Source organism: Chlamydomonas reinhardtii, chromosome 11 (genome assembly GCF_000002595.2).
Source record: "Chlamydomonas reinhardtii strain CC-503 cw92 mt+ chromosome 11, whole genome shotgun sequence".
Taxonomy (NCBI): Eukaryota; Viridiplantae; Chlorophyta; class Chlorophyceae; order Chlamydomonadales; family Chlamydomonadaceae; genus Chlamydomonas; species Chlamydomonas reinhardtii.
The window spans coordinates 544,315-567,507 of NC_057014.1; the positions used below are offsets into that span (position 1 = coordinate 544,315).

At 64.2% G+C, this 23,193-nt stretch overlaps 4 protein-coding genes across 5 annotated transcripts in view; all 4 read left to right on the forward strand.

Moving 5' to 3' along the window:
• The first annotated feature begins 131 nt into the window (after window positions 1-131).
• CHLRE_11g467605v5 (uncharacterized protein) lies at window positions 132-11,168 on the forward strand. Its single transcript, XM_043067355.1, has 11 exons — window positions 132-580; window positions 773-831; window positions 1,133-2,287; window positions 2,514-5,201; window positions 5,512-5,665; window positions 5,904-5,977; window positions 6,106-6,366; window positions 6,508-7,413; window positions 7,723-7,839; window positions 8,125-8,202; window positions 8,492-11,168. Exons 1-11 carry the CDS (start codon window positions 565-567, stop codon window positions 9,302-9,304), a joined length of 6,321 nt encoding a protein of 2,106 aa, XP_042919354.1. The 5' UTR covers window positions 132-564; the 3' UTR covers window positions 9,305-11,168.
• A 123-nt stretch (window positions 11,169-11,291) lies between these two features.
• On the forward strand, window positions 11,292-13,017 carry CHLRE_11g467606v5 (uncharacterized protein). Its single transcript, XM_043067356.1, has 2 exons — window positions 11,292-11,731; window positions 11,831-13,017. The coding sequence occupies exons 1-2, from the start codon at window positions 11,605-11,607 to the stop codon at window positions 11,878-11,880; spliced, it is 177 nt and encodes a 58-aa protein (XP_042919355.1). The 5' UTR covers window positions 11,292-11,604; the 3' UTR covers window positions 11,881-13,017.
• A 134-nt stretch (window positions 13,018-13,151) lies between these two features.
• Window positions 13,152-17,820, forward strand: CHLRE_11g467607v5 (uncharacterized protein). Its single transcript, XM_043067357.1, has 10 exons — window positions 13,152-13,482; window positions 13,643-14,077; window positions 14,191-14,279; window positions 14,431-14,471; window positions 14,615-14,704; window positions 14,831-15,045; window positions 15,497-15,564; window positions 15,944-16,160; window positions 16,434-16,628; window positions 16,899-17,820. Exons 1-10 carry the CDS (start codon window positions 13,230-13,232, stop codon window positions 17,156-17,158), a joined length of 1,863 nt encoding a protein of 620 aa, XP_042919356.1. The 5' UTR covers window positions 13,152-13,229; the 3' UTR covers window positions 17,159-17,820.
• A 351-nt stretch (window positions 17,821-18,171) lies between these two features.
• The window catches only part of CHLRE_11g467608v5 (uncharacterized protein), an 8,342-nt gene continuing 3,320 nt past the window's right edge, over window positions 18,172-23,193 (forward strand). For both annotated transcript variants that reach the window (XM_043067358.1, XM_043067359.1), the window contains exons 1-11: window positions 18,172-18,603; window positions 18,883-18,922; window positions 19,161-19,251; window positions 19,440-19,969; window positions 20,399-20,444; window positions 20,619-20,750; window positions 21,026-21,148; window positions 21,336-21,410; window positions 22,002-22,156; window positions 22,356-22,473; window positions 22,642-22,851. In XM_043067358.1, the coding sequence (XP_042919358.1) occupies window positions 18,510-18,603; window positions 18,883-18,922; window positions 19,161-19,251; window positions 19,440-19,969; window positions 20,399-20,444; window positions 20,619-20,750; window positions 21,026-21,148; window positions 21,336-21,410; window positions 22,002-22,156; window positions 22,356-22,473; window positions 22,642-22,851 (1,614 nt within the window). In that variant the 5' untranslated portion in view covers window positions 18,172-18,509. The remainder of the gene's footprint in view (window positions 18,604-18,882; window positions 18,923-19,160; window positions 19,252-19,439; window positions 19,970-20,398; window positions 20,445-20,618; window positions 20,751-21,025; window positions 21,149-21,335; window positions 21,411-22,001; window positions 22,157-22,355; window positions 22,474-22,641; window positions 22,852-23,193) is intronic.

A 23,193-nucleotide genomic window follows, 5' to 3' on the forward strand; every position in this document is an offset into this window, starting at 1 on the left:
AGCACGCCGGTTGAGGCGCGTTGGGGGTTGTCAATCCGGTAGCTAACCACCTCCTTCCTCACCCAGTCACCCACAGCTTCATGTATTGCATAAAGCTTCACAAGCTCATACGCAAACGCGCCAAGCATACGGTAAAGCCTTCTTCCAGCCGCAGGCCCGACCAGCGCAAGCACTTTGCCATGCGTCGTGCGGTCGGGACAGTGTAAGCACAGCTTCGTGCATGATGAAACATAGAATGTCAAAACAATCAGACAGGCTCTTGGCAAGAACCAAACAGCTGGAGGGAGAGCCACAGGACGAGGGCGTATCAACGTGTACGGCGTGCAGGATTGCGACCTGATACGTTCAGAGGAGCGGTGCGCGCAGCCCAGCTCATCCCCAGCCAGGAACTAGCGCAGGGTCACTAGCAAGTAGCAACTCAGACGCCGGCACGCGCACACCAACACAGCGCTCTCGGACGGCTATTTTCGCAAACAACAACCTCGATTCTAAACGGGCGCGGCTGGCGCGCTCGCAAGCGACGTTGGGCTGTTCAATGGCGTCTCGTTATAGAAGTTGTATTACATGAGCACACGCATTGGTGAGCCTTGTGCTGGAAGGGCGCTAACGAGACGGCCCAGGTGTACGCTGGGCGCGCAAGACTTGCGCCCTGCGACAGGCGCCGCATTTTTAACTCGAGCATAATTGGTCTGCGGGGCCTGAGCTCTGCGTGTGCAGGCCAGTTGACACAACGCACAAAGCGACCTAAATTTCCAAACGTGTGCGCACGCAGGAGACTTGGAGGAGCCCCGGGCGGTTGACTGGGGCTCGTTATCGGGAGAGCTTATACAGGTGGGCGCAACTAGGTCTCAGAAACAGGGGAGCCGGGACTCGACGTTTCGGCAGGCGCCAGCGACTGTGGGCTTGAGTCCCAACGCGACCAGCGGCGCTTGCCGCAGCGATACAATGTGTTAAAAGTATAACGCAGCCACTGGGAGGAATGTCTGTCTGCTATTGTTGGTTTGGCAAGCGCGGGCATGCAGCGGGCGTCGATTCAACTACCGGTACTTGCCCTCAGCACTGCCAATCGGATGTCGATCCTTCAAAGGACAGCGAGGCCTTACACAGCGCCGCATTGGTTGCATTTGCGCAGGAGGTCGCAAAGCGCGTTGGCATCCAGCACTGGCCCCTGCTCCGTTGCGTCTGCAAGAGCTGGCGCCGAGGCGTCAGCGGTGCCGTGACGGCGGTTCGGTTGCGGGTGCCCGACCGCCAGGTCCTCGCATGTAATCGCCAAGGCGGCGCAGCCGCTCAGGAGGCGCCCACCGCGCAGCCGCAGCAGCTGCAGGCGCGCGCAGGCCGCAAAGCCGCAGCGGCGGCCCGGCAGCAACAGCAGCAGCAACAACAGCAGCAGCAGCGGCGGACTGGTTTAGGTGTAGCTTGCCCGGACGCGGCCGCCGCTGTGCCAACAGGAGGGGGGCGTGGTGGCAGGGCGGTGAACGGCGGGTTTGCGGCACCGCCGCCCCCCAACCCCGACCCCACCGCCGCGCCGCAACCGCAACCGCAACCACAACAGCCAAAGCCCGCAACCACCGATCGCGGCTTCGCAGCCTCCTGTGGCCGACCCGCCCCGGCCTCCCTACCGGGACCCGACCCTCGACCCTCGCCAGTCGCGCCCAACCATCAGCACCCCACCGCCGGTGGCACCGCCGCCGCCGTTGCCGCGGGCACAGCAGCAGGCTGCGAGCCCACAGGCGACACCTCCTGCGGCCGAGTCCGGCCGGCGCCGGCGCACCTGTACCCCGGCGGCCCGCCGCCGCCCGCCCTGCCGCCCCACTACCCGGCGGCATCACCAGCAGCTGTAGCAGCCTACCCGCTGTTCCCGGAGCCGCCGAACCTTGGGGCGCTGCCTCTAGCCTGCGTGTACAGCCTTCTCGCTGCCTCACAGCCCACCGTGGCGGCGGCGGCAGCCGCCGCTGCCGCCGCCACGGCGGCGCCGCCACCGCAGCGCGCGCACGTGAACGCGCCGGGTTGCGGCGGTTATGCGTACGGCTATGGGCCGTCGGACAACGGCGGCGGCGGCGCCGCCGCCAGTGACTCGCACGCCGCCGGCGGCGTCGCGAGCAGCGTGGGCAGCAGCAGCATTGTGGCTTGGAGCTTCTTGGATGCGGCAGACAGACTGGCGGCCGCGTACCCTGAGTACACGGAGCTTGGGCTGGCGTTTGCGGAGCCGCTGCCGCTGCTGACCGCAGGCGGCGGTGCGGACGGCGGCGGCGGCGGCGGCGCCGGTGGCAGCAGCCGCTGGCTACAGGTGTGTCGGTGTAGACGTGTATGCCACTGCACTCGGTTCGCTGCGTTACTGGCGTGTCAGTATTCAAGAGCCGCAAGGCGCGCGTAAGGTTTGGTGTCACGTGCGATCGTGCAGGACTGTAGTGGTCCTCAGCTTTCTCATTCCCTCTCCGCACCTCCTCCAACCATCTGCCTCCCTGCCCCGTTTCCACTGCGCCTGCCCGCCGGCCCCTCTGCCCGCCCTGCAGCTGGAGGTGTGTGCGGCGCTGCGGCAGCTGCTGGCGGAGCGGCTGGAAGTGCTGCAGCTGTCCGGCCACACGCCCTACCCGCTGCTCATGGGCCCGCCGCCGCTGGCCCCGCCCGCGGCGGCCCTGCAGCAACACCACCTGCGGCACCAGCAGCGCCAGCGCCAGAAGCAACAGCAGCAGGAAACCGCCGCGGCGGGGCCGGCGCCTGCGGCCGATGCTGCGGGCCCGCGCGCGGTGGCGGTGGAGGACGATAACGACGGGCTGCGGCAGCGGCAGCGGCAATCCAACCTTGCACCCAAGGCAGCGTCAAATGCTGCTGCCGCCGCCGGTGCCGCCGCAGTCAAGTCAGCCGGCGGTGGAGCAGCGGCGGCGCCGGCTGCAGCCACGCGCGACGGAGGCGTGGCCGCAGGGGCGGTAGCTATAGCCGCAGCTACAGCTGCAGCCACGGTCGCGGCAGACATGGGCAGCGACCGGAGCGAGCCGATTGCTACAGTCACCGCCGCAGCTACAGCCGACGCCGCTGCCGCTCGGCAAGGAGGGGTCGAGCGGCGAGGGCTGACTACGTTCAACCGTTGTAGCGAATCCGAGGTCGTGACTGGTGCTGCTCCTGCTACTGCCGCAGCCGTTGTTGTGGCTGCCGCTGCTACAGCCAAGGACGCCTGCGGCGGCAGCATCGGCATGACTGCTACCGCCATGGATGCGTGCGCGGGGTTGGGCTGTGACAGTGGCAGCGGAGGGCGCGGCGGAATGGGTGGTGACATCAGTGGCGTTCTGCACGTGGGCCCGCGCCACCGCCGCGCGTGCACCTCCTTCCCGCCGGCGCTCAACGACCCACACTCGTCCCACCACGACGGCCACGGCAGTGGCACCGGCAGTGGCAGTGGCGGCGCAAACCCAGACCACAGCAACCGTACCTCACCTGGCAACGACGGCTCCAACGACCACAATGGTCACGGCTCCAACGGCCACAACGGCCACAACCAGGACAGCGGCGACCAGCGCCACCACTTGCTACCAGGCGGCAAGCACGGATCCATGGATCGCGATGCCAGCGGCAACGACGGCAGCGGCGCCGGTACCCGGGGCTTACACGGCGGCAGTGGCGACGGCGACGGGCCGACCGGCAGCGGCGGCAGCTGTCGACCTCCTCAATCCAAGCGCGCCCGTGCAGCAGCGGCGTCCTCGGGCCAGCACGCCGCCGCCGGCACGGGCGCCGCCGCTGCCGCCCCTGCCTCCGTCGTTGGCGGTGACGCCACCATGACTGACGTCGACGTCGCCGCCGCCAACTTTGTCAGCGGCGCCGACGCCGGCGGCAGCGGCGCCGCTGACGGCTTGGACGGCGGCGGTGGCGCCATTGGCGGCGGAGCGGCCGACGGCGGCGGCGGCGCCGATGCGAGGCTGGCGGCGTTCCTCCGCGCCAACGGCAGCGGCGGCAGCAACCGCAGCGGCGTCGATGGCATCGATGGCGCTGACGCCACCGACGGCGACGGCTGCGGTGGCGAGATGAGCTTTGAACGGATGCTTGCGGACGTGGCGGAGGCGGGCGGCAGCGGAGGCGGCGGCAGCGGGCGTCACGGCGACGGCAGCTGTCGTGGCGGCGTGTGCGGAGCTCACTGCCTGGGCTGGCACCGCGCGAGGCCGAGGCGCCGAGCCAGCTGCGCTGGCGGCACCGGCGAGGCAGGCGCCGGTGCAGGTGCAGGCGCTGCTCGGAATCCGGATCTGGATTTGGATTGTGAGATGAGCGAGGGCGGGCTGGACCGCGGCCCACGCCGGCACCTGCACGCGCACCACCACCATCCGCCGCAGCTGCACGCCCACCCGCACGGCCACAACAACAAGCGCCAGCGCCAGCCGTCGCCGGGCGCCGATGCCGGGGAGGCCCAGGCCGAGACGGAAGCGGAGGCGGAGGTGCTGGCAAGCGCTGGGGAAGACGGTGGCGGCGGCAGCACCGGCAGTGGTCGCCGCCAGGGCATCACCGGCGGAGGCGGCAGCAGCGGCGCCGGTGAGGCCGCGGTGGCTGTAGCACCGGAGCCGGCTTGCCTCGCCAATGCCGCTACAGCCGTGGACACGGCTGCCGCAGGCACTGCTGACGCGGCAGGCGGCGGAGACACGCACATGTGTGAGGCAGGCGCCGCTGCTACAGCCGTCGCCGCTGCGGACGCAGCTGTGGCTGTAGCAACGCAGCCGCCTGCTCCGCCGCACGGGCGCAAGCACGAGGCGTCCCAAGCTCTTGACGCGGACGCGCTGCCGTCCCGGCGGCAACGGCAGGCAGCGGCCACCGGCGCGGCGCCGCAAGCCACTGCGGACAAGCGCTGCGCCGCGCCCACCCCCGCCACCTGCAATGCCGCCATCAGTGCCGAGGGCAGCGCCGATGGCAGCGGCGGCGGCGGCGGCGGCAGTGGCGGCGGCAGCGGCAGCGCCGCCGCCACAGCCGCAGGCGCCACTGCTCCCCGCGCCGCCGCCGCCGCAACCGCTGCTCCGCCTGCTCCCAAAGCCGCCGCCGCCAACGCCGCCGCGGCCGCCGGCCACGTGGCGGTGCGGCCGCCGCCGCTGCTGTCGCGCCTGACGCACCTGGTGTCTCTGACGCTGGGGGCGGACGCGGGCTTTCCGCACCCGGTGCACCTGGAGGCAATCACGTCGTTGTCGCGACTGCGGGAGCTTGACATGCGGGGAGCCAAGTTCATGCAGGTCAGTGTTCTTGGCATCGCGTGCTTGCAGGCTCGAGCTTACAGTACTGCTTGACGTGCTGCTGCTGGCGAGTGACGTACTGCCGAATTACTGGGTACTGTGTTGAACAAGCTTTAAGATATGTCTTGCGACATGGGCAGCAGCTACCGGTATTAGAAACGTGGAAGTACCGGTAGTGTAACAGCACTTGGCTCAGCTACCATCTGTCCTGGGTTTGTTTCAAATATCCAGTATTTTCCAGTAAAGGAACCCCGACAACCCCAACATCTTGTAAGAAGTCACCTGTTAACGCCATCCGCGCACCCCGCAGGTGTCTGGCGACGCCTCCTCGCAGGGGCGGCAGGTGTGGCCGCACGTGGGCAACGAGCACATGGCGGTGGTGGGGCGGCTGACGGGTCTGACCAGCCTGCGGCTCAACCACGTGCACCCCGTGGCCGGGCGGCAGCTGGCGGCGTGCCTGTCAGGTGAGGGAGGAGAGGGAGAGGGGGGGAGGGGGGGAGGGAGGGAGGGAGGGAGGGAAAGGAAGGCGAGGGAGGGAGGGAGGGAGGGAGGAGGTGGAGGTGTGAGGAGGGGAATGGCCGGATGGGGGGCCAGCTTGCACAGGCGCGCCTTGTAGCTGTGCGCCTAGCTGCTTTCTTCCTCTTTGGTTATGCCTTTATAGCTTTACACGGACACTTTTGCACTCTTTCGCCCGCTGTGCAGGTCTGCGGCGGCTGCGCACACTGGGCCTGACCGATGCATTGTCGGGCCACTCGGTGGGCGCGAGCCATGTCGAGGTGAGGCTGGGTGTCTTCTCGAGGTGATGGCATTGCTGAACAAGGCAGCCAGAGAGGCAGCAGCGGCGGCTTGTAGGACCTGTGAACTTTTTTATGTTACTGAGCGTGCGCATTGCATCCACACACAGGCGCTGGCGGCAGGCCTGACGGCTCTTCGCTCCCTCGACATTGGTCGAGTCACCTGCCCGCCCCTGTCCGCGATGGTGGCCGTGGCGGCGGCGGCGGCGGCGGCCGCCGCCACGACCGGCGGGCCGAGCGGCGTGTCCCTGTTCGAGGCGGGCGCGGCGGCGGCGGCGGCCGCGGCGGCGTGCAGCGGCCCCGTCGGCGCCTGGCTGCCGTGGGGTCCCTGCCTGCGCACCTTCCAGGGCCTTACATCACTTCACCTGCAGGCGAGTTGCACTTCACACATCGCGCTGTGCAAGTTGTTGCTTGAGTACCGTATTTCATGTTTCTCCTCATCCACAATGCTAACATACTGTACCGCACCCAATACGGTAATCCCAACCCACCATTGCCATGAACCTCTCCAGGTCGCCAGCTCGTTCGAAACGGACCTGCTGGAGGGTGTGGCCGCGCTGCCGCTGCTGGAGACCTTCTCCATGGAGCTGCTGGACGTGCCGCCGCCGCAGCTCGCAGCGCTGCTTGCCGTGCTCACCAGCACCGCCACCACCACCACCGCCAACAACAACAACACACACCACCACGTCGGAGGGCACGGTGGCGGCGGCAGGGCAGCCGCCGCCGCGGCGCCGCCGCCGCCGCCTGCGGCGCCGGCGGACGCTGAAGCGGCGCCTGCGGCGGCGGCGCCTCTGACTGGCGGCGGCGCTGACGGCGACGACGAGGGACCTGCTGCCAGCGGCCGCGCCACGCGCGCGCCGCACAGGTCGCACCACCTCCACCCCCTCGCAAACGCCGAGCACGGGGCCGGAGCCAGCGGCCGCCACGGCCACGGACAGGGTGTGGGCGTGGGCGTGTGTGTGGGTGACGGTGATGGCGAGGGTGGCACAGGCAGCGGCGTGGCCGCGGCGGCTGCGACGGCGGCTGTAGTAAAGGGCAAGGGCGCCGTTCACCACGGCACCACTCGCCGCAGGCGCGGTGGCGAGGGCGGTTCCTGCGCGGCGGGCTCGCCCGCAGCTTCTGAGCCCAGCTCCGCCGCCGCCGCCGCCGCTGCCGCCGGCCTGGATGCAGCGGTCGGCGCCGGCGCCGGCAGCGGCCGCCGGGGGCAGCAGCACGGCCTGCTGCCGCCGCCGCCAGCCGACAACGGCGGGGCCGGGGCCGCCGCTGCGGCGGCCTTCGCGAGGCCGGGTCCCTGTGGTGGCTGCTGGAGCCTGGCGGGGGTGCTTCACGGCCTGACTCTGACGGCGTGCATGCTGTACGACGACCACCTGGCGGCCATTGGGCGGCTGCGGCAGCTGAGGAGCATCCGGCTGGACCAGGTGGGGCGACAGGGAGTGTGTGCTTGTGCGTGTGCGTGCGTGCTAGCGTGCTAGCGTGCGTCTCATTATATTCATCAGCATTGGAATATGTCATGCTATTAGGCAGATGCAGTGGCGGCGGATTGCACCCGCCGCGCTGCGCTCAGTATTGTGCAACCTCCTCCGGCGGTGCCCGTCGGACACACCGGCCCGCGCTCTGCCGACCCCGCACATGCATATACGAGGCACAAGGCTCCGCGCTCCTCCAACCCCGGCCCCCCCTGTCTCTGACCCCGGCACCACGTGCACCACGTGCGCCCACTCTCACAGGTGGACATCCGCACCCGCGACCCGGACGGCTGGACGGCTCTGAGTGGCTGCCGCTGCCTGGAGCACTTCAGCTTCCGCGTGTGGAACAACCCCATGCTGTCGGCGGCGGCGGCGGCGGTGAGCGAGGATGAGTGGGAGCAGCTGACACGGCTGTTGCAGCTGCTGGTTCTGGTTCTGTGGTATTCAGTGGGTGGCCGGGCTGTGCCGCTGCTGCTCCCTCAACCCTTGTCTCCTTCATGCCCATGCGCGCCCGCCCTTCCAACCAACTCCTCCCCCTGCGGCCCCACCCCCAACCCCCTGATTGCTGAATGTAACCCCCTGATTGCTGTTCCCCAAGATGGTCTGCCGTCTATTACTTCCATTACTAATCATGAATGCAACACCCCACCCTCACCCCACCAGGCGGTGCTGACCACCGACAGCCTTGCCATGATGGCAGCCAACTGGCCGCGGCTGCAGAGCCTCACCTACGCCGGGCAGGTGCGTGTGTGCCGGTGTGCGTGTGTGTGCGTGTGTGTGTGTGTGTGTGTGTGTGTGTGTGTGTGTGTGTGTGCGTGCGTGTGTGTGTGTGTGTGTGTGTGTGTGTGTGTGTGGGAGTGCATTGGGTGGATTGAATGCTGGCACATGCATTGGCGTGGCGTGTGGCCTTGGCTGGCGGCGGCCCTCCCCAGCCCTTGCATTACCAAATTGTTTTGTGCCGTACCTGCTCACGTATGTTTACAACAACGCACACATGACATGTGTTTATGTGCGTATCTGCCTATTACAGGTGTCCCTGACGGAGAAGGCCGAGGAGCACTTGGCGCACATGCCCTGCCTCGTGTCCGCGCACATCAGTGGCACGGACGGCACCACCTGCCGCGTGTGGCGGGCAGCCGCACCCCCCGCCGCCACCCCCACGCCCGCCGCGCCCGCAGCAGCAGCCGCACCCCCCGCCGCCACCCCCACGCCCGCCGCGCCCGCAGCAGCAGCCGCGCCGGAGCACGCTGCGGCGCCGGCGCCAGCAGCATCAGCAGAAGCCCCGGCGGCCGCAGGCAGCGCCCTCCTCGGCGGCGGCGGCAGCGGCGGTAGGCAGCAGCACCAGCAACACCACAATCCCCACGCGCCAACCAAGCTGCCGCAACAGCCGGCAGGAGGTTCTGGCGGTGCTGGTGGCGTCAGGTCGGCAGCAGCAGGAGAAGGCCTGGCGGGTGCGGCGGCAGGGGCCGGGGCCGGGGCGCCGCAGGCACAGGAAGGCACCGCCGCCGCCGCACCCGCTGGGACCAAGCCGCCGCCACCGCCGCGGCCAGCTGCACAGCAACCACTCGGCGGCAGCATGCCGGAAGCTCCCGGGCCGGCGGCGCCGCAGGCGGCGGCGGCCGGCGGCGCAGCCGCCGCCGGTCCGGCGGCTGCGCGGGGGCTGCTGCGCTGTAGTTTGGCGCTGCCGCACGCGGGTGGCGGCGGCGCCAAGGTGTCGAGCCGTAACGGCTACGTGGCGTACAGCGACAGTGAGTCGGACGGGGGCGACTCGGACGGCAGTGAGGCCAGTGTGAACTGGCGGGGCGCGAGCGGTTACGTCACGAGCGAGTATGACGCAGATTGATGAGCATTGTATGTGGTCATCCTCGCTGAATGCTCAGATCGCTTGGACTTGTATAAATGCTGAGAATCGTCTTGGCTTGGACACGTGTTAGCTTGGGCCGGTAACTGCTTGGACGGGTCGTGTGAAGGAGCCGGCTTGACAACGCTGAAGAGAGGGGCACACTGCGGGCGCCATGCAAATGGGTGGTCTCTCACACGCCGATGCAGTGCAGTGAGTGCCTGCCACACCTCGATGACATCACAACAATATGTGGACGAGGTTTTGTGTGATAATGATATGATTTTGTCTTGCAGACAGTGGCGACCTGAGTAAAGCCTGCACGGAAAGAAGAGTGAGACCGTGCGCGCAGTGCATCTGCCGACGAAGGGTGTTTTCCGAGAACGCGTGGCATTTTGTACCTTGGTTGCAATCCAAAATCCAATGGAGCGAGACTTGGCCGACGGGCGGCAGCAGCAGGGCGTGTGTGCGCGGCGGTGACAGAGTGGGTTGCAAGCAGGTGGGGGCGTGGTTTTCGCATACGTGGTGCACGGAACCCGACCTTGCGTTGTTTTGGTGTTGTGGAGGCATTTTGCGGTCTCATGAGGCACGCAATCCAGAAGTTAGATCGCGTGACTGGCGCATGGAGCACAGTACGTGGCAAGCATTGTGTGATGTACTAAACCGCTTTGCAGGACTTTATCACAATTTTATCAGCATCGGAGATTCGCACAATGGAGGCGGCCGTTTGAGACTGGTCTGTTAGTATGAAAAACTGCCTGCCCCGCACTGGGCAAACTCTAGTTTGGGCACGAAGCAGCATAGGTTACTGGCGCGTCTTCTTGCGTTCGTGCCGCGCATAAGCTCTTCCTGTCATCACTGCTCTAATAATGACGCTGGGACCGCCCAGCGGCCGCACCGCTGTTTGGAGGGACAGGTGCAGTACTCGCGTGCATGCATGAGATTCCCATCATTTTTGCATAGAAGAGATAACCGACCCGGGAGGGGAGGGCTCAGCCCTTTTCCTGCCTCCCTAAGGCAGCCACCTCCTTGTTGCATAGAGGACTGAGACGCTTGCTGAATGTGACGCCCCTTGCAGCGCCGAAGGCGCCCCTTACTGGTTTGTGTACATTGTATATACACTTGACTGACCGGTGCTATGAATAAATTGAGTGCCGGCAACGGTGACGAGACGGAGATGCGCAAAGCATGTCAGGAGTTGAGTTGCTGGATCCACCGGCCGGTGGAAACAAGTTTGACCATGCCCGGCATGTGCCGTTCTTACTATTGCACAGTATGCAAACACACGAGAAACATACATTTTGGATTGACAAAAGAGAGAAGGAAGCACTGCCAGAGATTCGTGTGAAGTGCTTGTGCGGTGGCCGCCTTACTTGCGTGTGCCTGGCAGCAGCAGCCGGAGCGATGCCGTCCTGCTGTCTCGCTACCCTGGGCCGCTGGAATGGAATGACTGGCTTGCTGGGCAGGCTTGCTGGGCTCCTGGCGAAAGTGCTTTGGGGGCCTGCGCTGCTAGGAGAGAGCCATGGACGTCGATGCTTGTTAAGACCACTCGGTTGGGTTCGCAAATTTGGTGTCCGGCTTGACACACATCCCCAGATCCTCTGATTGCGGCGGTACCAGGGGCAGCCACTCCTGAGCGGAACCGGGTGCGGGGTGGCTGGGTGTGTGTGCGTGTGTGTGTGTGTGTGTTTGTGTTAAAGAGCACAAGGAAAACATTACGCGTAGGACTGTGTGTGTGTGTGTGTGTGTGTGTTACAGGATGGGAAGTGTGCATTCCTAATACCTGCAACGAGACTAACCGAGCCGCAAGGGCCCCTCGTCTCCTGGAACTGGATTGTTAGTTGCGTCTTGCACACCGTGTGCACCGTCGTGGTTCTGCCTAACCAAACGACAGCGCTTAGACCACATGTCACGTACGCAGCAAGCTAACTTGACCTGGTCAGCACCTTGTATAACCTGCTTCATTGAATCAGAACTGATACCGTACGTTGATCTGACACACGTGTACGGTTCACACTCAAGTAAAACATGCCGTTCATCCTCTACTCCTTTGTTGCAGAGGGGGCAAAGCCTGGCATTTCTAGGTAAATGGCGGTCTCTATTCAGCAAAGCCGAAACCTCATAAGGAATCTGTGTGCTTCAAAAGGGATACAACAGTGAGCGTAGGGTGGGTGCATGGGTGGCGCCGCTCGCTCAAAACTAAGCCCCATCCAGTGCTTGTATTTGGACACGGCGTGTGCATTGCGGAGTTATAAGGGTCACTCGGGGGCACAGCCGGGCGTCCAAAGTCCAAACCTTCCCATATGCCCTCATATGTCATCCTTTGCGGCGGCATTGGCCCTTCTTCCCGCTGGCTGGGCTGCCGCCGCGCGTGCGGCCCAGCTGGCTCGGGGGCCTGCCGCCGCGCTGCCGCTCCCGGCGGCCGACATCGTGAGTGCTACGGCGGAGTCGGTGCAACAGGTGGTGCGGGGGCTTGGATGGTTGCAGTGCGGGGGGCCGCCCATCCTGCTCACTGCCTACACGGTGAAGGCGGGGACCGTGCTACAAATGACTCCACAGTTAGCCGCCCTGAAGGCTAAGCATCTGCAGTATCACAGTATGTGTGCGACGCGGGTGTGTCGGGGGTGGAGGCTGCCCTGGCGGCGGGGGCCTTCGTGTGCACCTTGGCCCGCTTGTGGTCGCTGAAATGGGAGAATCATCACAAAGAAGCACTGTGGCGTGTGGCCGCCAACGCTTGCTGGGCGTTTCCACGGCATGCTAGCGAGCGTGCGCGCGGCGTTGCTGTTGACCCGTGTTGGGCGTGTGGGGTTGACATGCAGGATGGGGACCGGCGTCACTGGTTTTGGGACTGCACTGTGGCGCTGTCCCTGCGGGAAAACATGGGAATGGCTATGGGTTTTATGCCAGAGGATGCTCTAAGTGCCTTCTCTCGTGAGGAGTTGTGGTTAGTGCGCCCGCCTGCGGGGCTTGCGCCACCTGTGTGGGATGTGGTGTGTCTCGCTGCTATGTCTGCCCTGGACTTTGGTCGGCAGCGTGTGGTTATGGCCGGGCTGGCGGCGCGAGCGAAGCTGCCGTCGGCCCGGGTGCTGAGCATTGGACTTGCCGTCGTAGCTGACTTCTGGGGTCGGCTCCAGACGTTTGTGACTTTGGGTATCAGGCCAAAGGGTTGGGACGCTGTGCCGTCTGCGCATCCTTTCATCTCTCGGGCTGTTGGTGACGGCATGGTTTTGCGCTTGCCGTATGACGCTGATTCCCCGCCTCCCTCGCCGTGAGAGGTTGTGCGTGGTTGGTGGCTTTGTGTGTGGGCAGGATGCACGTGTGGGCGACCGTTCTAGTACCTGGACGCTTGCGCCCTAGTTAGTGCGTGCGCTGTGCGTGTGTCCTGCGGCCTAGACGTTTCCCGGCACTGCTGTGCCTAGGCTTGTGGCGTTGAGGCACAGCGGTGGGGCTCTGGCGGGTTGAGGCTTGGCTAGGACTCACTGTGCGCGGAGTCACACGGACTTTGCCCGCGGGAGGGTTTGCAGCAAAGTCGGGGTTGGTGGAGTCAAGTTGGGCCCTGATAGCATGTGATGGCTCGGCGTCTTCGGGTGCTGGGACTGTCCCCTCTGTAACATCCGCATTCTTATGCTAATATATGTTATTGTGCAAGCGATGATGCGGCTTGATGCGGTGATGCGGTTTGTGGCCGAAAGAGGGCCTTGTAAACCAGAAGAAAGATAAACGTGTGTTGTGCTTTCAGGGGGGGGGGGGACCTAGGGTTTGGGTTCCAATGGTGGGTTCCAATGCAGCGGGCGCGTTGTTTACTTCGCACGCATTCATTTTGATACGCAAGTACCGTAGCAATATTTATCTCATCATGGATTCAAACATTCTGCTTGAGGTTCAGGAGGTCAAGACCAAAATTAGGGAGGTCGAGGCGGACATCAAAATGACCGTGACCGAGATTGAGGACGCTTCACGCGAGATTAAGGCTCTGGATTCTCAGATTGCTCAGCCTGAGCCTCCTGCAGACATTCAGGATCTGCGCAGGAAGCAGGAGCAGCTGCGCGAAGACCGGCAGTACCTGTGCAAGAAAGAGGAGCAGCTGCGTAACAAGGAGGAGCAGCTGCGTAAGAAGGAGAAGCAGCTACGCAGGAAGGAGGATGAGCTGCGCGAAGACATCAAACAGCCTATGGCGAGAGGTAAGCGGGCAGAAGGCAGGGCGGGCATAGGGTATAAGCCAGCCAGCAAATTGCGCTTACGTGCGGTGAGCGGTCGTCGAGTGCGTGAAGCCTCCGCCCGCCAACACATCTCCTTGGCATGCAAGAGTGACCCGGGTGTGCATGTGTGCCCTGCTGACAGGCGGAATCGACACCAGCGAGGAGTACATCCGGCGTGTTCTGTTGAAGCCTTTGGGCGCGGCTGATGTCGGCGGCGGCCTGCTGAGCGCGCCAGCAGCACCCGCAGCAGCAGGCGTGTTGTTCCTGGACCAGCCGCTGGGTGCCAAGCTGCCGGTGCAGGGTGTGGCGGCGAAATTGGCTTCCACTGGCAACAGCAGGATATGGAGTTACGCGACGGTGGAGACGGGCGATTGGCTTGCCGCCACGGCTGTGGAGCTGCGCTTCATCATGACTGTCGCGCTGACTGGCTGGATGGTCAAGGAGAGGGCGGGCTCGGACATCACGACCACCGTGAAGATGGCCCTGCTGGTGGACCCACCGCTGAAGCTGGCTGCCGCAAGCCTGGGTCTGGAAGTGAGCATGGACCGCAACACCAAAGATATGTCTGGCGCAACTGGTGCGTGGGTGGCTAAGTGGGCGGGTAAAGGAGATCTTGGGTCGGCAGCAAATGCGCATTAGTGGGTACGTGCGTACGTGTAACATTGGCAGTGCTGTTCTGTTTGATTGCAGGAAAGCGGCTCCGGCCCGACTTCCTCTGCTGGGTGTCCAACGTGCTGCTGTTCAAGGGGGAGGAGAAGGCGCACGCGTCACAGATGGCGGTACGTACTGGCTGTCGGCCCATTTCCCAGACCCCCCTCCCCTTCCCGCTGCACGACTTGTGTGTCTTGTTGGGTTGGTGGGTGCGTGTGTGGGTGCGCAAGCAACAATCCAATCATCTGAGCCGCAGCATGGTGTTGCGTCCACACACAGAGCGCTGTAGAGGAGTTGAAGGCCAAGATGGCGACCCCATGGTATGTTGTGAGCCGTCGGTCTGCCAGCAGCTCCGGCTGTCCTCCGGTCCACCTGGCCCCATCCACCCGCAGTGTCACGCTGGCCCGCGCAAGGAGCGCACCACTGGCCTAACTGACCTCCAGGCCTTCAATTTGCCTTGAAGGAATCCAGCCCTGCTTCCGGGCGTCAGCATGCCCTGCATGTATGCCTACGCGGCTGCCGGCAACTCGGTGCGGTTCTTCGCAATTCCCAGGTGCGTGGTTGGGCCTGCCTGCCTGCTGCACTCCAAAGTCAGGCGTTGTGTGATGCATGCGTGTGCATACATGTTAAACTCGGGAGCTACTAATGCGCTGCATGCTGGACGCCCTTCTGCCTGCAGCGGCGGCGGTGCCGCGCAGATGACGGCCATCAGCGAGCACCTGGACATCGGCACACCACTCGGCCGCATCAAGGTGGTGCACCACACCCTCAAGATCGTGGAAATCCTGGCGGGCTACGCGCCCCATGCGCCAAATATCCCCATGGCCATTGGCAGAACGGTGAAGGAGCTGGGGGCCGGCGGCGATGTCCGTAGCAGCATGACGTTGTTCGAAGGTGCGTGGCGTGCTGGGGGCGGCGCAGAGCGGGTACGGCCGTGCATTGCTGCTGGACGGAAAAAGCGGGTCGGCAGGGTGGGGAGGGGCGCAGATACCAGCCCAAACTCAAGTGAGCCCAAGGGGGTAGGGCACACCGCCAGTGGGTACGTGGTGGCGGCAGTGGCGGCCGGGGCCCACGCACGCTGCTGAGTCATCACAATGAGCCGCAGCCGAGGTCGAGATCGGGGTGTGCCGCCGTGGCGGCGGGTGCTGTGTCCTACAAGAAGGGGATGGTAGGGGTAGAGGCAGGGGCACGGTGGTTGGCTGTTAGGGTCCCAGCATGGCCTTACTTGCCAACATGGATGGAAAACCCTCAAGGAGTGCATGCATGGCGCACGACGGTTCGGCGATGCTCCGGCCTCTTCCAAAGCCCACGCCTTCCGTGTCCGTCCCTTCCCTCGCTGTCGCAGACTTTGTGCGGAAGAGCGTCGACTTGTCGCAGCAGCACGGCACTGTCATGGGCTATCAGGAGCTTGAGGTGGGTTGGATGTGGCGGCGCTGTGCGCGCTGGCGGCGGGTACTGACTTGGCCGTACGTGCGTGCGTGCGTGCGTGCGTGCGTACCCGGAGTGGGGCGGCAAGGAGGGGCGAGGCGTGGGTGACGAGGGTTTGGACATACTAGGCAAAACTGGTTTGAAGTGGGGGACTGCACACAGTGTTATGGGGGCGGGGAGGGCGGGCGGGGGGTTGTCCGCCGGTCCAGTGCGCGTAGTAAGCTCAGCGCAGCAGCGCAGGCAGCCGCTCATCAGAGACAGTAGTGCTGATGAGCTTAGGGCAGCGCTGGCTAGGCGCGCCTGGTTGCCATTATTTCCTAAGCCGCTGCCAACCCTGCGTGCGTGCTTGCATGTGTTCTTGCAGGATATGTACCGCGCCCTCAGCGGCGTGCGCTGCCCCAACCTGGTCCGCCTGCACCGCTGCGACGGCAGCAGCATCCGCCTGCAGCCCGACGGCGAGACGGCGGTGCTGCACCTGGCCCCCGTGGGGCTGCCGCTGTACGGCGCGCCGGAGAGCGAAGCCGACCTGCGGGAGGCGGTCCGCGGCGTGCTGGCGGGCGTGGCGGCGCTGCACGCAGCAGGTGAGGCAGGCAAGGGGCGGCCACGGGGCGGCCAGGAGCAGCACGACGCAGCCGCACACGCGCCACGCGCTCATGGCGGCGTAGTAGCGGCTGGCAGCCACATGGGAACAAACACGCACGTGCGGCGTGCGGCGCTGGATGCGGCCGTGTACAGTAGTATGGCAGTAGGCCTTGATGACGCAGCAGGTGCTGACCAGCGCGCCAACGGTGTGTGTGTTGTGTATGTACCTCTGTCGTGTGCTGTCCTGCTGCGGCGGCTGCCGCCTACTGCAGGTTTCGTGCACCGAGACATCCGCTGGCCGAATGTGATCTGGCTGCCGCCTCCACTGGCCGCCGCCGCCGCCACCACCGCCGCCTCGCAGCAGCAGCCGCCGGCGGCGTCAGCATCATCCGCCACAGCCGCCGCCAGCAGCAGCTCGCCGGCGGGCGCGGCGGGCACGTACGTACTCATCGACCTGGAGCACGCAGGTGCGTGGGCATCTGCACGGGCTGCTGTCGGGCAACTGCACGGGCAACTGCACGGGCTGCTGTCGGGTGCTGTCGGGCGTTGACCTTACGGCCCGGGCTGTGGAGGGCGAGCTAGGCTGCTGGGTGCGGGTGAGGAGGGAGTGGAGGAGGGGGGGGGGAACAGACGACTGCAGGGCAGACGGGCAGGTCCCTGCCCTTGCTGCTTTTTTACCCTCTGTGCATGTCTTCGCCATGCACCATGCTCGCTCACACACACCCATCCGCACGCAGCGCCCGCGGACTGTCCCGTGGACTGCCGCCAGCCGCCGTACCAGCTGCCCACGTGGCCAGCGGCGGCGCACCAGCTGCTGGACCCCGCTACGGGGCGCTACACGCGGCAGTCCGACCTGTACCTGGTGGCGGCGCTGATGTGGCACCTGCCCTTCCCGCTCAGCGACAGCGGCTGCGACCTGCGGCAGCGGCTGGCGACGCGGCAGGTGCCGAGCGCCGAGGCGGCGCTGCAGCACGAGTGGCTGCTGCAGCAGGCATAGATAGATAGCAGCTAGCACCGTGTTGATCGTGAAGATTGACTGCTGCGTGTGCGTGCTTGCTGATTAAGCTAGGCACGCTCACGCGGGTTAGGCCCATGCACAAATATGCTTGGTATTACTGGGAGGTGAGGTGTGTTTGCCTGATGTGTGCCTGTGGCAGGTTTTCACGGGGTGCTGTGTTTTAGGGCCTGCGGTTGTTAGCGAATTGCGGTTACGTGGAAGTTAACGGTAATGCACAGAGTTAGAGCCCCAAGAACGTACGAGACACGTGCGCACGCCCGGGTGTCAGTAATAGCTGCCGTGGGCCTACTGTTGCAAGGATGCGGATTACAAGTGAAGGGACAGCCGTGGGCCTACTGTTGCAAGGAGGATGCGGAGACTCTGGCAGTAGCCAGGGTGCGTGTAGGTGTGGCGCTGTGTTGCTGTGTTGCGGAACGGTTCTGTCGCCAACTAGCCTGCGGTGCGCCAACTAGTCCGGAGGACGAAATCATTCTGGCGCACTCTGGCCTGGTGCGGTTTGTAGGCGGTGTGCGGCCTGTTGAGCCAGCACTCATGGTGACCTTTCCCATGGCCAACAACTGCAACCATGGTCTCATGGTGCATTGACAGTCCATCTCGCGTGCCGCCACGGAGAGATAAGGCACTTGTAAAACGCTTGGTAAATCGCCTCTCGAGTCTCGCGCTCGAAGGTGACATTCACAACAGGGGATCGGCGGACTGGCCCATCTGGCCCACGCGGCAGCAGTGGCAGCAATGGCCGGAAGGGGTGCGAGAAGGGATCAATAGCGAACCTGTTTCCACACTTGCCTTCACTTGCAACTTCCCTGTTCGCCAACTCCCCTGGTATGCCTCCCCTGTCCCCTGGCGCTCCACGCTTTCCTTCGAATCGCGTGGGTAAAGGGCCGACAGGGGCATCACCCCTGCTACCGTGCCACCAAGGCACTGCGTGCCTTGGTGGCTCTCGAGTGAACTTCAAGCCCTGGCAAAGAACTTCAGTCTCTGCACTTCATCTCATTGAATGCATTCTCTTTTCTGGCTGTACTTTACCCAGTTCACTCGACTTGGATCCGGGAAACACAAATTGTGAATTCCAAAGTGAAGTACAAGTCCCCGACAGTTCTGGCAAAGCCAGCCGACATGCATTTGGGTGTAGACCTAATTACAACTACATGCTCCTGAATTCACCCTCGATAAAGGGTTAGCCTTACAGACTGCGACAGGCGTCAGCGCTTCCATCGGGCTTCCGCTCGCTCCGACCTCTTTTCCCAGTTTCTATTAAATGTACCATTATATAAGATAGTACGCACATAAGCAATCGTGTGTAGCGCCGAGGGCGCGCCTTGGGGCGAGAATGTCTGAAGGGAGTCTCGCCTTGCTTGCCTTCGCCGCTTTGTGGGCTGCGCTTGCAGCTGCACATAGTGCGGCGGAAACAATCACATTTGATGGTAAGCAGCCAGGCGAGGGCTTGAGGTGTTCTTCCTGGCCGCTCGCAGAACCAGCAAGTCCGACCCGGATATCATAGCGTCGCGAAGTTCAGGGCGCAGAATCTTCAAGGCGCTCGTAAAGCGCAGTTGACTTCTAGGCAGTCGGGCCGTTCGGCGTTCGACCACCGTAAACCCGACACCTGGCTTGCCTGCGACCGTGCGGCTGACCGTGCGGCGTAAGTGGGGGGTGTTTGGCCGTGCCACTTACGTCCGCCCCCTGCGCCGCGGCCCACGTCACAGGCACGGCGACCGTCCTGTCCGCTCTGACGGTGCACATCAAGTAAGTCCTGTGTCCTGCTGCTTGCTCAGACTCTCAGAACCGGCTAGCCGACTTCTCCTCTCCGTTACAAACAACAGACAAAGCGGAAAGCGGCTGGGCGTAGCTCTGCCGGCCAGCCGAGCGTTAGCCTTCAAACTCCCGTGGCTCACAGCCGCTCACGCTGAGACTGCTTTTGTTCCGCTGCCATTCTCTTGGTGCCCTCCCTGTCTGTATCCGCTGCTGCTGCTGCTGCCTGCAGGGACCCCAGGTGCAACCAGCGCCACCTGGGCAAGGACTACCTGTACGTGTCACCGGTCAACACATCGGACACGGCCCTGGCGCCGGTGCAGGTGAGCCTGGCACTGGCGCTGGGATTTGGGACTGGGGACTTGACCGGCTGCCTGTTGCCCGCCCGCGCGCGTGCCTGTTGTTATCGTAGCGAGTACGGCGCTTCGCTCGGCCCCGCCAACTCGAAGCCGTCTCCCTCGACCGTTCACTTTCACCTCCCCCCGCCTCACTTACTTCCTCTTCCCCACAGGTCGCCGCCGGCCCCGACCTGCAGCAGCAGCTGGGCGTGGCCACCGGGGACCTGGTGCGAGTGACGGTGGCGGTGGCGGTGGCGGCCGCACACACGGGCAACAACACGGAGGCGGCGGCGGCGCCAGCACCCTCCGGATGGGGCGCAGGCGGCGGCGACGGCACTTTGCCCCCGCCGGATGCCAGCGGCGACACGCCGCCGCCGGATGGTAGCAGCAATGCGCCGCCGCCGGACGGTAGCGGCGAGGCGCCGCCGCCAGATGGGAGCTACGAGGCGCCGCCGTCAGGCGAGCGCCGGCGCAACCGCCGCCTGGGCGCCTTCGTGAGCGGCAGTAGCAGCAGCACTGCCACCAGCAGTACCAGTACCCGCAGCAGCAGCGGCAGTAGCAGCAGCAGCAGTACAAGCGGCCTGTTCGACAGCCATCTGGAGGGCGGGGCGGACCTGCAGCTGCTGAACCTGACGCTGCTGGCCCCGGGCGACACGGGCAAGGAGGTGTACAACGGCAGTACGTTGTACGTCAAGAGCATCACGTGAGAGCAGCCATTATGGGTTTCGTTTTGGGGAATGGAGGGAAGGGAGTGGGGGGAGGGAAGGGGGAGCGGGGAGGGGAAATGGAGGAGCGCGGCAATGTCGGTACGGCGGCAGGAGGTGGGGGACAACGGGCTGTGTCCCTGATCCGCTGGCAACGGGAGTGAAATGGTGGCATTGATTGCGGCGGATGGTATGGGAGGAAGAAGCGGGTGAAGCAGGTTGGCCGGGGCATGACTGCAAGACCTAGCCTGGAGGGGACGGGAGGCATGTGATGTTGGCGACATGTGGCGGACTGGGCGGAGTTGTGGTGCTGCCGCGAGCGCAGGGCGGGGGACTTGGGGGCTGAACGAAACGCAAAACATCGCCTCACAACTTCCCCCCAATTTTCATCCGTGACAGCGTTTAGCACTGCTTCTTCTGCCCCACAGGTACATCATTTCTACGTGCGGTTGGTCCGAGTCCATTGGCGCCGACGTGAGTGGGACTGGCGTGTGCATGTGCGCGTGTGTGTATGTGTGTGTGAGTGTGCCTCACTGTCTCCCTTCCCACCTTCTCCAACACACACAGTCACACATACACACAACGCGCGCACACACACACACACACACACATGCCCACATGCACACGCCCCCTCCCCCACACACACAGGCTCTTCGCGCGCAGTGGTTCAACGACACGTACGGCCCGCGGCGGCTCAACCTGCAGGACTACCACCAGCTGTGCAGCTACGGCAAGGTGGTGTGGGGCCCAGACAACAACATCATCGTGGGGCCGGTGGAGGTACGTGCGTTCGCGTGGGCTTCACCATTTTTCCACAGAATCAAGCATGGGATATAAAAAATAAGAAGCAAACCCCGGTCCCGTGCGAGTGCTGCACGCAGGGGCTTTCCTGGGGCTTGCACCCGCACCCTCCGCCCGCATTCTCCACCCCTCCACTCCTGCCTGGGCTGACGCCTCAGCCCTGCGCCGCCCCCTTTGCGTTCGCTTTGCTGTGGGTTGGTGTCTACAACCCCTCCTCCTCCCCGCCGCCACCACCCGCTGCTGCCCCGCCCCAGGTCCCCTGCAGCGGCTCTGTGCAGGTCAGTGCCTCGCGCAGTGCGGCCTACAACGGCAGCTCCAAGTGCGGCCTGTACGAGCAGATGGCGTGGAGGACGGCGGGCGAGGCGGCGGCGAGGGAGGTGAGAGTGCGAGGGGAGGAGGAGGACTGGGGGAGCGGTTCTCTTTCTTGGGTTTTGAACTTCCCTTCCCCCCTCCTCAAACTCGTCACCCCCCCTTGCCCCAAGGCCCTGACGTTCCTCGACCCCCCCACCCCCACCCCGCCTCCCCCCTCCTCTTCCCCCTCTTCCCCTTCCTCCCCACCCCCAGCTGGGCTACGGCGCCTGGATTGACGCCGCCAAGCAGGCATTCGGCCTGAGGGTCATCGCCGTACTGCCTGCAGAGGTGAGGGGCAGGGGGAAGGAGGTTGTGTGTGTGTGTATGTGTGTATGTGTGTATGTGTGTATGTGTGTATGTGTGTATGTGTGTATGTGTGTATGTGTGTATGTGTGTATGTGTGTATGTGTGTATGTGTGTATGTGTGTATGTGTGTATGTGTGTATGTGTGTATGTGTGTATGTGTGTATGTGTGTATGTGTGTATGTGTGTATGTGTGTATGTGTGTATGTGTGTATGTGTGTATGTGTGTATGTGTGTATGTGTGTATGTGTGTATGTGTGTATGTGTGTATGTGTGTATGTGTGTATGTGTGTATGTGTGTATGTGTGTATGTGTGTATGTGTGTATGTGTTTTGGGGGGGCTGGCGAGATGGGGGCAGGTTGGGCGGGAGGCGGGGAGGGAGGGGAGGCACACGAGACGGGGGACAGTCACACATGAAAAGAAAGTTAGTTTAGTTTAGAAAGTATATTATAAATAGGTGTAGAAGGAGGCGACGTTGCAATGCCATGCCACCTCCCGCAACCCCCCCCCCCACCCCCACCACCACCACCACCAGCACCTTCCCCCACCCCCCACAAACACACACGCGCGCACAGGTCCCCTGCCCCTGGCTGGGGCTGGCCTCTGTGGGCTGTGCGGGCCGCTACTGCGAGACCTACATCAAGGGCACCGCCGCCGCCGACCTGCCCAGCTTCTTCCACGAGCTGGGCCACAACCAGGGCCTGGGGCACGCCGGGGCGCACCTGGACGAGTGAGTGGACGTGGGTGTGGGTGTGGGTGGGAGCGTGGGAGTGCATCTTTCGTACCACACACACGCGCGCGCGCACGCGTACATGCCGGTTTCATTGCGCAACGCGCACACTCGCGTCTGCCCTTGTGCTTTCCCAACCAACACGCACACACACACACACACACACATGTGCGCACATGGACCCAACCCGTACATGCAGGTACGGCGACGGCAGTGACGTGATGGGCAACGCGGGTAACGGAGCCAACGGCTACCTGTGCCTCAACTCAGCATACGCATACCGCGTGGGCTGGGCGACGCCGGCGGAGCAGTTGCAGGTGCGCCACACGCGTGTGTGTGTGTGTGTTTGATTATATATTAATGCGAGGTGGTGCGAAGGGTCGTTTGTGTGCCCTTGCAATGCATCCTGGCGCACTGGGATCGGTTCTCGTTGCCCCGTCCTCACTCTTATCTCCCCCCCCCCACCCACACCCACACCCACACAGGTCCAGGACACCCCTGGCGGCACCTACCTCACATACACGGTGCCTGCCACCGCCACCACCGACGCCAACTACCTGCTCCTCAACTTCTCCGCGTCAGGACCGGGCGTGCCGCCGTACAGCTACCCCTACCCCTACCCCAACTACTACGTGTCCCTCCGAAGCCGTACTCCCACGTACGACAACATCTTGCCCAACAAGATCAACGACCAGGTGTGGGTGGGGGCTGCAGCCGCAAAGAAGTGAATCGGGATGGGGGCTGAGAGCAGGGCTGGTTGTCGGATTTGGGAGGATTTTGCGTGATGGGATGGGGTTTTGGAGAGGGAGCATTGGGAGGTGTGGAGATTGGGAGGTGCTTTGGTGTGTGTTTGGAGACGGGAGGTTGGGAGGTCCCGGGAAGAGTGTTGTGGCTGGGAAGAGTGTACAATGTACGTTTGGGGGTGCTGGTTGCGTCGGAGGAAGACTGGGGTGGCCCGTACCCAAGGAAGCAACCTCAGTGCTGTCCGCAGCTACACCACATGAACACACGCCGACCTGCTCCCCCTCCCCTCCCAT